The following is a 17,200-nucleotide window of genomic DNA, read 5'->3' as shown; positions in this document are numbered from 1 at the left end:
TTTTGGCGAGTTGTAATTATAACCCAAGAATGAAATACCTAGAAAAAAAAAAGTACGAGGAATAGATACTGAATAGGCCAGAGCCCTATCCCAGGAACTATAAACCCGTCTTATGTAAAACAGGAAGTTTAAGTTTAGAAGAAACTAAGGCAGCGGGTTGACAGAAGGTTTCATTAAGTAACGAAACAGTGGAGTAGATGCAAAATGAAATATAAAATTTTGTATACGATTGTTCTGTTTCGTTACTTAATGAATACATTAAGCCCTGGGGACAGAAGAAAAAAATCAAGAAAGTAGGTTTATGTGAATTATTGAGAGCATGGAAGTCGAACAGGAGCAATGCGCGGATATTTGAATTCTCTTCGAGCCGTGCTTTTTAAATCCAACTTACGATAACTATACTCTGGCTAAAGTGTCAATTGGAATGGAATGGAAAATAAATTTTTTGCCAAAGGCCAAACGCTGGCACCTATGAGGTCAATCAGCACTAAAAAAGAATCTGAGAGCCAAAAGATTTTAGAGGAGTAGCAGAAGGAAAACCTGGCAGTTGCACTAAGAAACAACTGTTAGCAGAGGGCTGGAAGATAGAAGAAAATGAATATGAGCGGAATTAAAGTAAGAGGAATGAAAGGGGATGCAGCTAGGGGCCTAAGAAGGGACACTACGCAGAAACTCCAGTAATGCCTACAGTCCACCGCTGGAGGTGGACTGACAGCAGTACCCCACTACGGAGATGTGTCAACTGATCATTGCGCTTTGAGGACCATTGTTACGAAACTGGTCTGAGTCCTCTTTTGCATAGGGCTGGTTAGGTTCCCCTTGTGTATAACGGATTACTAATTATCCAATTGCTCAATTGTTACGTCTACCATTCTGATCAATAACGATTTAATGCATACTGGCGTTGGGTTTTCCCTCTCTCATTATTTAATTCTCCTTGGTGAGTATGGGCAAGATGAGGGTATCAGGTTGCCAGTTCCTACGGCCTAACTTTTATAAAATAAAACCGTTCTCTGGATTCTGGTGTACTGAAGGAGCACGAGAAGAATATTCATGGGAAGACGTGAATCAAGGTGAGGAATGTAATTGTCACTCGAGTGAAAATAATACTAGCAGGAGATCTTGGGCCAAATTAAAGAAAAACCATAGTTGTTGCCTAATTCAAGGCTACAAGCAGTATATAACTCTAGGGCTTCCAAAGACATAAATGGAACGGCATAAAAAATATTCCTTAAGCTGCAAAATAAAGTGAAATTCAGGCACAAAGACCATTGTCAGAATTGGGTGGAAAAATAGCAACTTTTTTTATTGAAAACATTTAATATTCGTTGTATTAAAGCGCTTAATATACTTTTTTGAAATTAAAAGCTCTTAATATGTTTTTATTAAAATCATTTAAGACACCTTTTTATTAATCATTTATTATAGTTTTTATTACAAGCATTTAAATGCTTTGTTTATGAAGAGCATTTAATATCCCTTTATAATATAAATATATTAAATGTAAAGGTTCATTTGTTCAAAATCTTAAATCTACGAAAGTTCTGCACCGACTGCTTTGAAATTTTGACACAACATTTGCATACAAATACGCCCGTTTTTATAATGGGGTTTCATCCTACCTCCCCACCTCCGAAGGGGAGGGGGTGAGAAGGGATTCCCTGAAACAGAGCTGGTTCTGCCCGTAGACTTAGTTACTTTACAAATTTATCATACATAACTGAGAAGGGGTTGATATAGAAAGAATGTGAGGGAGAGGAAGAGAGAGTAGACGGGATGCTAGGGAGAAGAAAGAGGAAAAAAGACATGGAGGGTTAGAGAGTAAGAAAGACAGAGAGACAGAGAAGATCGGGTGTTTGGGAGGGGAGAAAAAAAGTTAAGTATATCTTAGTTTTACCAGACCACTGAGCTGATTAACAGCTCTCCTAGGGCTGGCCCAAAGGATTAGATATTTTTACGTGGCTAGGAACCAATTGGTCACCTAGCAACAGGACCTACAGTTTATTGTGGGATCCGAACTACACTATATCGAGAAATGAATTTCTATCACCAGAAATAAATTCCTCTGATTCCGCGTTGGCCGAGCCGGGAATCGAACATCGGACCGCCGGATTGGCAGCCGAGCGCGAAAACCACTCGCCCAGCAGAGAGAGAGAGAGAGAGAGAGAGAGTTGGTATTAGTAAGAAAGAGGTGAAGAGACAGTGATGGTTGAAGAAAGAGAGAGAGAGAGTAAGTGAAAGGAGCTTTCTTTTCTCTTTCTTTTCCATTTAACCAGACAGAGCCACAGCAACGTGTGGCCGGGTACAGCTAGTATATATATATATATATATATATATATATATATATATATATATATATATATATATATATATATATATATATACACACAATGTAGCACGAAAGTCCGCGTGGATTTTAGGATATATATATCATATATACATAAATATATATATATATATATATATATATATATATATATATATATATAATATATTTTTTTAATCGCTCAGGGAATGAACCACGAGCAATGGCATCAGACGGAGTCGCAGGCTAATGCAGATGCCTTTACATATAAAACAGTATATAGATGGGATATAGAATTTAGGACCAATAAAGCCATTCAACGCTAAAAGTTAAGTGGAAGAAAGAGAATTTGTACAGAGCTATAATAATGGAACGAAAGGGGTTGCAGGTAAGGGCCAAGAGGATATTATTCAGGTGAAACATATTCATCTGGAACAAGCCCAGAAAGGCCATTGACTTGAAATTCGAGCTTCCAAAGAATATAAACACTTTAGGTAATGCCTACAGTGCACCATGTGAAGTGCAGTGACGGCACTAACCACCTCACCCACATAAGGTGGATAAAAATACCTATAACAGCGATGTTCTCTGGTGCACATGTACGAACGCTGATATCAGCAAAAGAAAAACGCTATCTAACATCATTCGAAAACCCATCTGGACTAATTCACTGCATAGCCTTATCTCATACTCCAAAGCAAAAATCATTAATAAGAGAAAAACTTGAAAAAAAGTCTTTTTTCGACTTATTTCTCCCACGGAGGGTTTTCAGAGCTAAAAAAAAAAAAAAAAAAAACAAGTTCATCCTGTAGTACCTATCTCACCCACGCTGTTGAAACAATAACATCAGTTGTCATCGTACTTTTTCCTCTAATGAGAAGTTGCTGACGTGGAAGATTCGTGCCTTTATAAGATCAAAGTTTGGCAGGATTTGCTTGGTGTGATTGGTAATCCGCAACCATGAAGTTACTCCTTTTGTTCTCGGTCATTGCTTGCACCTTCTACCTTACGGGTAAGAGTTATGGAGTTGTAGTTTACTTAGTTACTTAGTTAGAGAGAGACAGAGACAGAGAGAGACAGAGAGACAGAGACAGAGATCTCGTACTATTGTATATATATATATATATATATATATATATATATATATATATATATATATATATGTATGTATGTATATATAATATTCATTACCTACCTGAAGAGAGAGACAGCAGTCTCTGATATATATAGTACTACTTACTTTCTATATTTTGGAGTTTTTATGGGCTTCTTTTATTAGATGGAATTCTGTTGTAACATTTTTAGCACACACTATATATATACATATATATACATACATATATTATACACACACACACACACATATATATATATATATATTATATATATATACGTATATATATGTATATATATAATATAATATATAAATACAAATATATATGTATGTATATAGTCTATGTATATATATACATATATATTTATATATATATATATGTATATATATGTATATATATATATATATATATATATATATATATACATATATATGGGATTGAACTAATGAATACTTGCTTCACAGAAATAATTTTTTGACTCATATCGGAATCGAACCCGTCTCGCATATGAAAGGCCACAGGAGTGACAATTGGCTCTCACCTGTGCGAGTCAATTAGTGGCGCCTTGGTCTTTCATTCGAAAGTCTGGGATTCGATCCCTTTGAGTCAGAAATTTATATAACATATGTAGTATACATCAACATTTATGTATGTATATATATATATATATATATATATATATATATATGTGTGTATATATATATATATATATATATATATATATATATATATATATATATGCGTGTGTGTGTTTGTATGTATTTCTACGAACTACATTGAACTCTTAACTTCTCGATTTCTTCATACCAATCATTACAAACATTGTATCCGCTCGAGACCATAAATGAGGATACTTTTTTTCCGAGGCGGAATTATAGTAGATCCACATCAATCATGCATTTGATGTCTAGGCCAGTTCCTTACGACGCTTCTGATTGGCTGTTGCCAAGCCAATCACAGGGCTGGAAGCTCTCAGCCTCTCGAGAGAGTTCACATGGGTAGAATCTATGTTCCACCTCTCCTAAGGGATACGTCTTTGAAAAGTATCTCTCAGGAGAAGTTGGAACATACATCCTGCCTTTGTGAACTCTCTCGAGAGCGTGGTAAGGGACTGGCCTAGACATCAAATACACGGTTGATGTGAAATCTACTATAACGTGCTTGGGTTCGAACCCCGCCTTCAAGAGGTTGTAATGGTAAGCTTATCCAGTGTACAGAAATCGAGAAGTTATGAAGTTACTGTGGCTACTAAAAATTTTTGTTATACATCTCATAGGTCATAATTTTCAGTTTTGTGTGAATTATAACATTTTAATTATTTTTCAGATATTGATTTTTCCATGTTGTAACTGGATATATTTACATAAACATAATTCTTTGGATTAACCGGTAAGAGTTGGCTATTTCCAAAGTGCTAACTCTAAGTCCTATCAAAAGAAAACTATCCTATTCATGGGAAAAATATAATAAATATATTCATTAGCTTTACATGGTTTTGTTAATCCATAAACATATACACGCAAGTCTAATTTAATAATATCTGCTAGTAGCTCTATCAAATGTTGGAGCTGTATTCGTCTTAGTCTACAGATCATGAAAATGTTCACATTTTCCTTCATCAACAGATAACAGAAATTTCCCATTATTGCGATATCTAATTCAAATTCACAAGAAATACCTGGATTTTTAAACACCAGTGTGTTGTTTTATTTGTTCTTCTTTCACCAAACAGAAGCGAAGGCTCTGGTGTGTTACTTCAGCTCCTGGGCTGTGTACAGAGCGGAACCCTACAAATACGATGTGGAAGACAACGACCCTTTCCTCTGCACCCATTTGAATTACGCCTTTGCCGGACTGGGTGCTGATTATGCGATCAAGGTACGACCCTGCTTTGCACGATACTTGTCCCTCGTTTGTTTGTGTGTTTTTATGTTGCATGGAACCAGTGGTTATTCAGCAACGGGACCAACGGCTTTACCGGACTTCCGGACCACGTCGAGAGTGAACCTCTGTCACCAAAAATACACATCACTCACATGTCAATGGAGTGCCCGGGAATCGAACTCGCGGCCACCGAGGTGGCAGGCCAAGACCATACCGATCACGCCACTGAGGCGCTACCTGTCCCTTGTATGAGACTTTTGTTGTTGGATTGAATTGAACTGAATGTAGAATTTAGGCCAAAGTCCAAGCGCTAGGTCCAATGAGGCCATTCAGCGCTGAAACGGAAATTGACGGTACAAGTTTGAAATGTGTAACAGGAGGAATTGAATTGAATTGAATTGAATATAGGATTTAGGCCAAAGGCCAAGCACTGGGCCCAATGAGGTCATTTTGCGCTGAAACGGAAATTGACAGTGAAAGTTGGAATGTTGTAACAGGAGAAAAACCTTGAGTTGCACTATGAACCAATTGCTAGGAGAGAGTGGAAAGTCAGATGAAAGAGAGAATATGAAAGGAGGTACCCTAAAAGAAACGAAAACGGGTAGCTAGGGGCCAAAGACAAGTTGCAAAGAACCTTCAGTAAGGCCTAAAGTGCACTGCATGAGGTGTACTGACGGCACTAACCCCATACAGAGGAGTCTTTTGCTGAAGCAAACAGAATAGAGTCAAATTTTGGTTTAGGAAATTGAACATGACGCTTCAGTAGAGATAAAATTCATATTACCTCAGACTGCCGAGTTTCCCTTAATGTGTAATCTGCGCTTTGGAAATGATCTTTGCGGTGTGCGTAGTACTATTCTATGGTACCATGTGATCAAAACTGAGAGTACCTTAAACGGACTTATTCTGTCAATCCTTCGGGAAACTTATTCCTACATTGGTTTCGTTGCATTTCTCAATCGGGAAAGTGTATCAGCCATTTAGACTGACCGAGATTTTGATATTTGTTTCAAGGTTTTCTATACACGCATATACACAACCAGTCTCAGAGCGTCTTGCTTTCAATATAGTTTAACGGATGATTCAATTTTAGCAAAATGATTTGGATGCAATCTCGGTACCAAGAACTGTGTCCACGGAAATAAAAGTTTATGAGGAAACTGACTTTTTTTCTGATATTTAATTAATTTTGAAATTCAGGCTTATTATATATTTGCAAATGGCTTCTGAGGTAGCAAAAAAAAAAAAAAAAAAAAAAAAAAAAAAAAAAAAAAAAAAAAAAAAAAAAAAAAAAAAAAACAAGACACAAAACCGTATTTCTTATTCTTTTCCCTTATGTTGATAAGTATTGAGCAGATAAAGATACAAGGATATTCAAGTTTTGGGTTTTCACATTGGAACCTGAAGTTTTTTAGCTTAGTTACCAAACTAAAAATATTAGGAAATAAGTGCAACCGTTACCTATAGAAAACAATTATACACGTTTGTATCCCGCTAGTAATTCCTTTTTTTTCCTTTATCCATTTTTAATAAATACAGTACGTTTAATATCCGTGTTATGGATATAACCATGAATTTATTTACATGTTTATTCTTCCATTTATGTGAATATGGCATTTTACTTTATACATACATACACATATATATATATATATATATATATATACACACACACTATTTATGTATGTATGTAGGTACATATATAAGTATACACGCACACACATCTATATCTATTCAAAAGGTCATCAAATCCAAAACTAGATTGCCACAAAACGACCAAGTTTAAGTTCATTTATCGTGTAATTAAGCTTTTCCAAAGACGTGAATCCTTTACTTCCGTTTCATCCCTTCCTTTGTGCATCGAAGCCTAAATTGTCTCCTACAGGTCCTCGACCCATGGAACGACCTGTGCGACGAAGGGGGCAAATGTGGCTTCAATCGCTTCACGAAGCTGAAAGAGAAAAACCCCGATCTCAAGACTCTGCTGAGCGTCGGAGGCTGGAACGAGGGATCGTCCAGATATTCATTGGTAAGACGAAGGTTTTTACCGTTTCGCTCTCTCTTGCATATTTATTCACTTGCTCTTGAGAAAGTAGTATGCACCCCGAGACTTCGTTACAGTATTTGGTATATTTTCATCATTTACTGTAAGACTATGACATTTTACGGCTGTTCTATAATGAATCTTAGTTAAATTTATATAAAAAAAGACTAATCAGTTTCACATGCCCTCTCAAGATGGCTGCAGACCCGGCTAGCAGAAAGACCTTCGTCGATTCCACCATGGCGTTACTGAAGGAACATAACTTTGATGGAATTGATCTTGACTGGGAATACCCAACGCAAAGAGGCGGCAGTCCCGACGATTACGTAAGTTCATTATTTTAGCTTTGATTACCTATTGTTTAACTTCACAGATACAGATTGGTCTTGACTATCGGTCCATTCTTTATCTATTTATTGTTGATCACTAGCATTGTGAACGTGCTGTCTCCTGTTGTGAAAACTGACAGTTACTGATCTGAAGTGTGAACTCAGAGATGCCGTTTTTTCTTCACAACATTGGTTTTTAGCAGTGTTACCATAAGCAGTTCTGATTTTTTTTAACCTTATTTATGATTTAATGGTTAGAATGGTATTTTCCGATGTCGAATATTTTCCGTGACGAAAAAAAAACCCCACGTCACTAGCTTAACATAAAGTATTTTTGACGGAGAAAAATAAAGGATTTCAATAAAATTCATTTCTATAAATAAGCAGAATATGTTTTATGACTTTATTTTCATAATAAAACATAAAAAGGCAAATTGAAGAATTTTATTCCTCAGTGCCGTGGCCTGTGGTCGGAAAAACCACGGGAGGTTGCCAGATGGCGCCTAAAAGTTACACTAGTAGACGAAATTCCTCAAAACGGCAACACTAACAGTCGGTTTCTTTCACCCAACAGAAAGATATCTTAATTCATGTTATTCCATGGAACGTCTGCAATCTCTGACTCATGGAGCCTTTCATTCCTCTTCAGGTTAACTTCGTCACACTCTTGAAAGAGCTGGCCGAAGCCCTACATCCCGAGGGCATGCTACTGACAGCGGCTGTGTCCGCTGGCAAGGACACGATCGACCCTTCCTACGATGTCCCAGGAATGTCCGAACATCTCGACCTCATCAATATCATGACCTACGATTTGCACGGCAGCTGGGAAAAGTACACACATCACCACTCAATCCTCTATCCACATCCTAAAGACGAAGGATACGCCCTTACCCTCAACCAGGCAAATGCTGAATTCGTTTTTTATATAATGGAATAATTAATCACATAAGTCAGTCAATATTAGGGTGTAGGGTGGAATCTTGAAACGGTCCACAGTAATGCATTATCCATTATATATATATATATAGATATATAATATATATATATATCTATATATATCATATATATATATATATATATATATTTGTTAATTAATTGCAATTTTCATTTGTTGTCATGCTTTTATTCTTGCTAATCATCATCCGGAAGAGATTTGCTGGGTTTCTTCTTCAGAATATTACAATACACAAGACTTTCTAGAACGCTTGTTACAGAAAATACCCTCGCATCGAAAACTTAAACATTAACAAGTACATTTTATCTTTTATCGTAATGAAAACAATTACATGCTTCAGATAATTTCAACTGCATGAAGCATAAATGAATATACTTAATAAGCAGTACAGGATTTCGTGTATTTTTGGCTAGAGACAATATCAAAGCTATAAAACACTAGCCACAAAACCTTGAAAATTGTTTCTTTAACGATCTGTCCATCTTTCTGTTCACCTGTGTGTGTTTACTTCCTCATTAGACTATTGTAGAAAAGTTCAATCTTTTAATATGTCAGTTTACGTCTGCAAACGGATATCTGCGATTAAGAAACATAACTTAAAATCTGCCTTCCTCTCCAGGACTTCGCTGTAAACTACTGGATTGAAAAAGGCGCCCCAAAAGAGAAGTTGGTATTGGGCGTTCCCTTCTATGCCCACACTTACACACTAGACTCGGCTGCCGAAACGGGCATCTATGCCCCAGCGTCCTTACCTGGTCCTGCTGAAGGAGGATACAATCAGGTGGAGTATTGCGACCTTTGTGATTGGCATCAAATCACAAAATAATGCTGTCAATAGAATTTGATATGGCATATGCTGCGCATGCTCTCTCTCGCTCCCTCTGTCTATCCATCGGCATCAAACCACAAAATAATGCTGTCAATAGAATTTGATATGGCATATGCTGCGCATGCTCTCTCTCGCTCCCTCTGTCTATCCATCTATTAGCTTGTCTTTGAATAGAATATTTTAAAAGACTCTCACATTTTCAAAATGAGTTGCTGTCAAAAATTTCTTCACACTTGGAGTAGGCAGTCATGGATTATTGGGATATCGTCATTGAAGCATCACAAAATATAGACGACCCGGCTTTTCCAACTTCGATCGAAACTTCTTGCTCAATAGATCTTTCTTTTGTCATTACTTTCAAACGAATATTAATAATATATATGCCCTCCACTCTCTCTTCTTCATTGCTCAGTATGACTTCACAGGCGCACAGACACTGTGAGGGCGTTGCAAACTTGAGAGTCAGTTGCTCTAATGAGCCCTTGTATCATACACGTCCAATAATGTGATATTCTCAGGATGTCTTCACATTTGTTCATCCACTAACTATATGCAAAAGATGGGATTGGCATCATATGAGAATTATATTAACACGCGCTTTCCATGCAGTGACTGCATTTGTTTTCAGACAGCCTTACACACACATACATACATATAACTATATTATTTATATATATATATATATATATATATATATATATATATATATATATATATATATTGAATTATGGAAATGCCTGTAACGAAAGAGCAGCCATCTTGAACAAGAGAAGATTCCCATATTTTAGTATCATTTATTACTTATGAACAAATCAGTGGACACGAAAGACTTCCTTTACAATTGAGAGGTTTGATTAATATCTTTCTTTTTCTATTGATATCCCAAGTCGCAAAAAAAGTGACGACCATTTTTATCCTATAATGATTTTGAAATATCTATGCCTTTTTGAATGGTAATTCAAAAGATATCCAATTCCACATTAGTTGCTTCTTTTAGGAGAATCAACTCGAATGACATTTTTGTATATTGAACGGTAAGAAGCATAGTACGTAGTTCCAAAAATAATTCAATGAATTCTTTTCTTTTATGTGTCCTCAATGTATGCCCTAAGGAGTGTTTTCTTTGAAGAGCAAATCAGAAAGGCCTTTTTTTCACAGTTTCGTATTACGCATCCTCCGAGTTTTTATTTGGGCCAATCCCACAACTGGCATTTCAGATGTTCGAGAGACCATTCTCCTTTTGAAACATTACTTGAAAGATCATTTCTCTGTCCCACCGCTCTGTTAAGTGTGCCCTCATTGACGTCTGTTCCATTCCCAGATCTGTGAATCACAACTGACGGAAGATTGGACCATAGTTCACGAGCCTGACATGAATGAACCTTATGGGTACTACGGCCTCAACTGGTTTGCCTACGAAGATCCTACTTCGCTTGGTATCAAGGTAGGCATTTTATATGTGCATGTGTAAGTACGTTTGTATGCAAACGAACTTTTGATTTATATGTTGATTCGATTTCCTTCGGATATTCAATGACATTTAATATTTGTGTGAATCTAATTATCATACTTTATCTTGCTGGATGTTTATGTATTTACCACAAGATAAACAATATTTACTTAATTGTTCACAGGCCAAATATGCCGTAGACAAGGGCTTGGCTGGTTGCATGGTGTGGAGCATCGATACCGACGACTTCCATGGCACATGCCACGGGGAACCCCGTCCTCTACTGAACGCCCTCAAAAAGGGCTTGCAAGCTTAACTGTCGGTTTGCTTCAGCCAGAACATTTAGGTAAATGCATTTGATAAAGTCAACTATTTCGGACACTTTCTTCACGGGATAACACTGAAACTGGAACATTTAGGTAAATGCATTTGACAAAGTCAACTATTTCGGACACTTTCTTCACGGGATAACACTGAAACTGGGTCATTTAGGTAAATACATTTTATAGTTAACTATTTCGGACACTCTCCTCACGGGATAACGCTGAAAAATTATTTGAAACGCTTTCGTCACTCCACGTGGCAATTAATTCGGTTTTTTTCTGTTTGCGTGACCGAAAAATTATTGCTGGCGCTTGTTTCTTACGATCTGGCATTTTCCCGACTCTTTTCCTTCAAGTGGTCGGAGAATTGCTTCGAAAATTTCCCTCAGGTAGCTTTCTCGCAATTTTTATAAACAAATAGAATGGAAAGTCAAATCAACAATAACAGCAAAGCGCAAACTACTAAAATGTGTAGCTACTGCTCAGTCTTTCTCAACTCGGCAAGGGCATTAGCAATATACGATAGAGATTTAATGCACATGATAAGGGGATTCTTTTAACCTCATTATTAGTATTATCTTTATTGTTCTTGTTGTTGTTATTGTTGATGATGATGATGATGATCAATAATAAACAGGACAGCAAAATTAATCACTACAATAATAAAAAGTGTGCTAAAATTATCTAATAATTGAGAAATTTATTTTCGTAATAAAAGTCGTTAAGATAAAAGTGGAATAAATACTACAAAGTGGTTTTAAGCTAAAAGTGAATTAAAACTATATATCGTTCAGTGAAATAACGGATAAAGAATGCAAAAAAAAAAAGGGGGAAAAAAAAGGGAAAGGGTGTTGCCGGTCTTACTGTTCAGAGGTGTGGCTGGTAACTGATTAGTCAATGACGTTTTGACGATATCAGAGAAAGAAAAAAACGGAAGAAAGAGAGAGAGAGGTATGAGTAATAGGCAGTTAGGCAGTGTGTAATGGTGTGGAAGTAGTTTGGTTGTTTAAGGAAGGCGCCAGTTTCTGGATGTCAAGAGATTCTACCCCTACACACGATCACTTTTTTCGTCAATTAATTGATATCAATTTATTGACGTCAATGAATTGAAGGAGAAATTGACCGTGTGTAGGGGACATTGATATCAATTTAATTGAAACAATTTCATTGAATCAATTCATTGAGAGATCAAAGATACTTTGATATTTATTGATGGGTCTTCAATAAAATTGATAGTGTGTGGGCAAAGCATCAATATATTGATCAATAATTTAGTGTTTTCCCAGCAGTGAAAGAGTCGTCATCGTAATCATGGCTGAAAAGAAGAAAGTGAGCGTAAAATGATGATGGAGATAATTGACGTTTATTGATCCTTACCGGCCTTGTGGGAAATAAAATCTTCTTTCGCTTTGGAGTGTCCAGAGCAAGCACTATTCCTAGAGCCACAGATGCTTTCATCTCGAAGTTATGAATCAAACTGAAAATTGAAGTAAAATCATTGACCGTGTGTAGGCACAGTGATTTCCTCAATTTCATTGTCGTCAATAAATTGATATCAATTAATTGACGAAAAAATTGATCGTGTGTAGGGGCCTTAAGGAGCGAAAGGCAATCGGTAGTTTGACTAAGTATTTTGAAATTACTTTTTTATTATCCTAAAATGCAGTCAGTGAGACAACTACCACCTCTATTATATATTAAACTTAAGTTCTCCAGGAAGGAAAATCTTACAAGTAACAAGCTTGCCTGCAATGTTTATAAGAATTTCTTCAGTACGACTCGATTAGAGATTAAAATAGAGATTACAGTTATGGATACAAGAGCAGCTCGCTTCAAATGTAATGAATACTCAAGTTATACCTGACATTTTACACGGATTTGCGGTAGATCGCCGTTGACGTGATATTTGATATATATATATATATATATATATATATATATATATATATATATATATATATATATATTAAATATCCGGATATCCCTTTAATGACTTTATTAATATTATTTGTTTGCCTATCTCTCGTTAGTCTGCTTAGTGAATTCTCCACAGCGCATATTCTTCGTAGACACGCAAATATTTCTTTATAGTTATCTCAACGTGAACAGCTACTCCGATAATAATAATTAATTATAAGAACCATAATGACAATAATGGTGACACTCGTATTATGTATTAAATCATTGATACCAACACTTTTATGATAATATATTGACAAAGTATTTTTTGAAACGGCCATTTCATAATCTGTGTTTTAATTTTGATACATCCATTACTTTCAGGGCCAACTAGCAAAATAACTACAGTCGAAAGTTTTCCTTTATGAACAATAATTTCTTCAGAAGATTCGTACATCAATAATCCTTAAGGATACCCAACTACAAACAGCCAAGAATAACAAGAGGGATAAAGATAGGTCTTTAGAATTTCTGATACCAGTATATCGCAGTTATTTGAAAAATGAAGTCTCTGGGTAATAACCACCAGAATATAAAAAAACAAATATGGCCTCGAGAAATAGCAGCTGAAGAGGTCCAATATGTACTTATTGACTGATCTAACTTTTTTAAGCCCAACGTGTTAATAGATACGGTTTAAGCCCAACGTATCATGTTAATAGTTATGGATTGATTACTAATTACCAAATTTTTATTTAGTTGGCCTTATACCTGTACAAGTGGAAGCCACATATAATGTAGTTATTATCAATCGAGATCTCAGCAATGCAATACACTCAGATGATTCCAAACCATCACGCTACAAGAGAAAATGAAACTAAATGTGCAATACAAGAAATAATCCTCATACGCTATGGATATGCCTATTGAGATTGTGGTAGTGAATATCTAAACGTGCAAAAATCTATTTATCATGCTATGTTATATCACAGCGAGTTGGCTCTTTGACTGAGTGGACTTTGAGGTAAAAATGCTTGAATATCTTTAAAAAGCCTCATTTGATGTGAAAATGCTTGCTTATCTTTAAAAAACTTTGATGTAAAATGCTTAAATATCTTTAAGAAACTTTGATGAAAAATGCTTAAATATCTTTAAGAAACTTTGATGTAAAATGCATGCATATCTTTGAGAAACTTTGTTTGATGTAAAATACTTGCTTATCTTTAAGAAACTTTGATTTAAAATGCTTGCATATTTTTAAGAAACTTCGTTTGATATGAAAGTGCTCACATATCTTTAAGAAACTTTATTTGGAGTGAAAATGATTGCATATCTTTAAGAAGAGTTGTTTTGATGTGAAAATGCTTGAATATCTTTAGAAACTTTGACTGATGTTTAAATGGTTGCATATCTTTTAAGAAACTTTGCTTAAGTGTGCAGATGCTTGCATATCTTTGAGAAACTTTGTTTGAAGGGAAACTGCTTGCATATCTTTGAGAAACTTTGTTTGATGTGAAAATGCTTGCATTTCTTGAAGGAACTTTCATGTGAAAATGCTTGCATATCTTAAGGAAACTTTGTTTGATGCACAATGCTTGCATATCTTTAAGAAATAAAAGATTTTTGACCGCTACGTTATGGTTCTTATTTCTAGCCTCAGACCTACAAAGATAAAAAATAGACAACTATAAAAACCGTGAGAAGACGAAAATATTTAAGTGGTAATAATATCAATATTAGATGAAGAAACCCTCAATAAAGTTCTTGTTAAGCATATTTTAGTTTTACCAGACCACTGAGCTGATTAATAGCTCTCCTTGGGCTGGCCCGAAGAATTTGACTTTTTTACGTGGCTAGGAACCAATCGGTTACTTAGCAACGGGACCTACAGCTTATTGTGGGTTCCGAGCCACACTATACCGAGAAATGAATTTCTAATAATCGAAAATAAATTCCTGATTCCACGCTGGCGGTTGCGGGAGGCGAACTCGGGTTACCAGAGTGATAGTTGAGTATGCAACCCAGTCTTCCAGTGGGGAACAACTATAGTAACGTTATCGTAGTTAACAATAAAAGAGAGCATATAACTTTCATTGAAGACATTATTTTATTAACCCACAATTGCTCTAAAGAAAATCTAATTGCATAAAGTATAATACTGGAATTGTTATTGATACTTCTTATAAACAAGCAATTTTACACACACGAACAAATATAACTTTGTTTGTTTGTTTCTATGGTGTTTTAACGTTGCATGGAACCAGTGGTTATTCAGCAACGGGACCAACGGCTTTACGTGACTTCCGAACCACGTCGAGAGTGAACTTCTATCACCAGAAATACACATCTCACCCCTCAGTGGAATGTCCGAGAATCGAACTCGCGACCACCGAGGTGGCAGGCCAAGATCATACCGATCACGCCACTGAGGCGCTTGTTGAATGGAGGATGCTTGACATACCCTGCGATACGGTCGAAACGAACCGTAGCAAGTGAAATAAATGGAAACCACATCACGACTAAGCGTCTTTATCCAGAATTTTGAAGACAGATTGAAAGCAGAAGTTAGAAAATATGAAAAAGTCAGTATCAAAGAAGTTAATGCCACAAAGGCGATCGCTTAAAACAATAACAAACATTAAGTCCCAGTGCTTGGCCTTGGCCTAAATTTTATATTCGTGATGCGTGGATTTTTATTTTCTCTGGTTGTGGCCCCGATACGATAGCGGGATTTGCATCCCCGAAACGTTTCTAATGGAAATAGATAGAGGTAAAAAGTCAGAAGTTTCTAATAGCCATATTGATCGTAGGAGTAAGACAAAAAGGGAGTACAGTGGTATATCATTCTTCAAAAATTAACAAGCTTAAAGAGCTTAAAATTTAACGTGAAAGCAAAAAACTCGGTAATGAAAGACGAATTAACGTTAAAGAACAAAATTATCATGCATATTAATACTGAGTTTGGAAAAAAACTGAATAGTAACAATAAAAGAAAAAACACTCACACAAGTGGGCTTCTGTGAGTAAAATAATATTCACTGAGACAGACGAAATTAGTTATGTATATATTTACTAAGAGTAACAAGCAAAAATATCTATACGGGAACTCACTGTTACAGAGACTTGTATGTAAAAGATTGAATAAATCACTTTTGACACCAGGGGAAGCATATAAAGAGAGGAGAAAAGTGTAGAATGGGCAAATGGTTTATTAGGTAACGTTGAAGAGTGGTGCACCTGAACTGTTGTTGAGGGTTGGTGATAATTGTTTATTGAAGAGGGGCTCGAGTATGGGTAATGACTGGTTATCTGTTGCTTTAGATAAAATTATGAAATCACTATATAGAACACTGCGTTTACAGCCACATAAATACACTGTCGAAGATCGCATCAATTCTGATAGGGTGTCTTTGAACTTGAAAAGACTCCTGATTTTAAGTTGGGTACATCAAAAGTGGATGTCTTAGGCTAAAAAATGTCATTTAAAAACGCTTTCAAGATTTTTTCAAATATGTGAGACAAAAATTTCTACGAAAATATTTGTGCAAAGAAATAACCTCTTCAATTGCACGATGAATTATAAACTCTATGTAATCAAGTTTTACATGCATTAAGTTTAAAAATCAACGGACAGATTCTGAATATATTTATACCTAAACCGATAAAAGAGTTATTTATGAAAACACCCGTTAGAAATTGGTCATTACTCCGAAAAACTGTTATGGCTAAAGTGGCAGTTCGTTATTAGATTGTAAGTCCATGAAAGGAGTTTGAAACTAAGTAATAAATATGCATGTTCTTTATCGTAAAAAAATACAAAAGTATTATCTATGTATCCTTTACATAAGAAAAACAGGTTTAAAAGACGGACATTAATCAAGAAAATGCTCGCGAAAGTGGAACCAAAGGGAGAACCCATTGCATGCCGTCAGTTTGTTTATATACTTTTCTTTTTTTGTTAAAAATGAAATAGTTATACATCACAGGCAATTTCAGCAGTTTCAGAAAATAATTAGTAATTAAAACCTTCAAAAACACTATCTTGAGAGCGAAACTCAACATTAATT

At 35.7% G+C, this 17,200-nt stretch overlaps 1 protein-coding gene across 1 annotated transcript; it reads left to right on the top strand.

The window, feature by feature from the left end:
- The first annotated feature begins 3,160 nt into the window (after positions 1-3,160).
- Positions 3,161-14,766, top strand: LOC135196271 (acidic mammalian chitinase-like). Its single transcript, XM_064222974.1, has 9 exons — positions 3,161-3,317; positions 5,153-5,298; positions 7,190-7,333; positions 7,543-7,674; positions 8,327-8,578; positions 9,252-9,413; positions 10,783-10,905; positions 11,096-11,257; positions 13,518-14,766. The coding sequence occupies exons 1-8, from the start codon at positions 3,266-3,268 to the stop codon at positions 11,225-11,227; spliced, it is 1,143 nt and encodes a 380-aa protein (XP_064079044.1). The 5' UTR covers positions 3,161-3,265; the 3' UTR covers positions 11,228-11,257; positions 13,518-14,766.
- The last annotated feature ends 2,434 nt before the right edge of the window (positions 14,767-17,200 follow it).

The sequence above is a fragment of the Macrobrachium nipponense genome, chromosome 17, assembly GCF_015104395.2.
Source record: "Macrobrachium nipponense isolate FS-2020 chromosome 17, ASM1510439v2, whole genome shotgun sequence".
Classification (NCBI taxonomy): Eukaryota; Metazoa; Arthropoda; class Malacostraca; order Decapoda; family Palaemonidae; genus Macrobrachium; species Macrobrachium nipponense.
Note: the sequence above shows the minus strand (reverse complement) of the source record. Positions and strands in the feature narration are given on the sequence as shown.

What these genes read in the sequence shown, in the direction of transcription:
- LOC135196271 (XM_064222974.1), top strand. Translation starts at nt 3,266, where the DNA reads ATGAAGTTACTCCTTTTGTTCTCGGTCATTGCTTGCACCTTCTACCTT. An exon ending in GATCGTCCAGATATTCATTG is followed by an intron (nt 7,334 to 7,542) that starts GTAAGACGAAGG and finishes TGCCCTCTCAAG; the next exon opens with ATGGCTGCAGACCCGGCTAG. An exon ending in CTGAAGGAGGATACAATCAG is followed by an intron (nt 9,414 to 10,782) that starts GTGGAGTATTGC and finishes TTCCATTCCCAG; the next exon opens with ATCTGTGAATCACAACTGAC.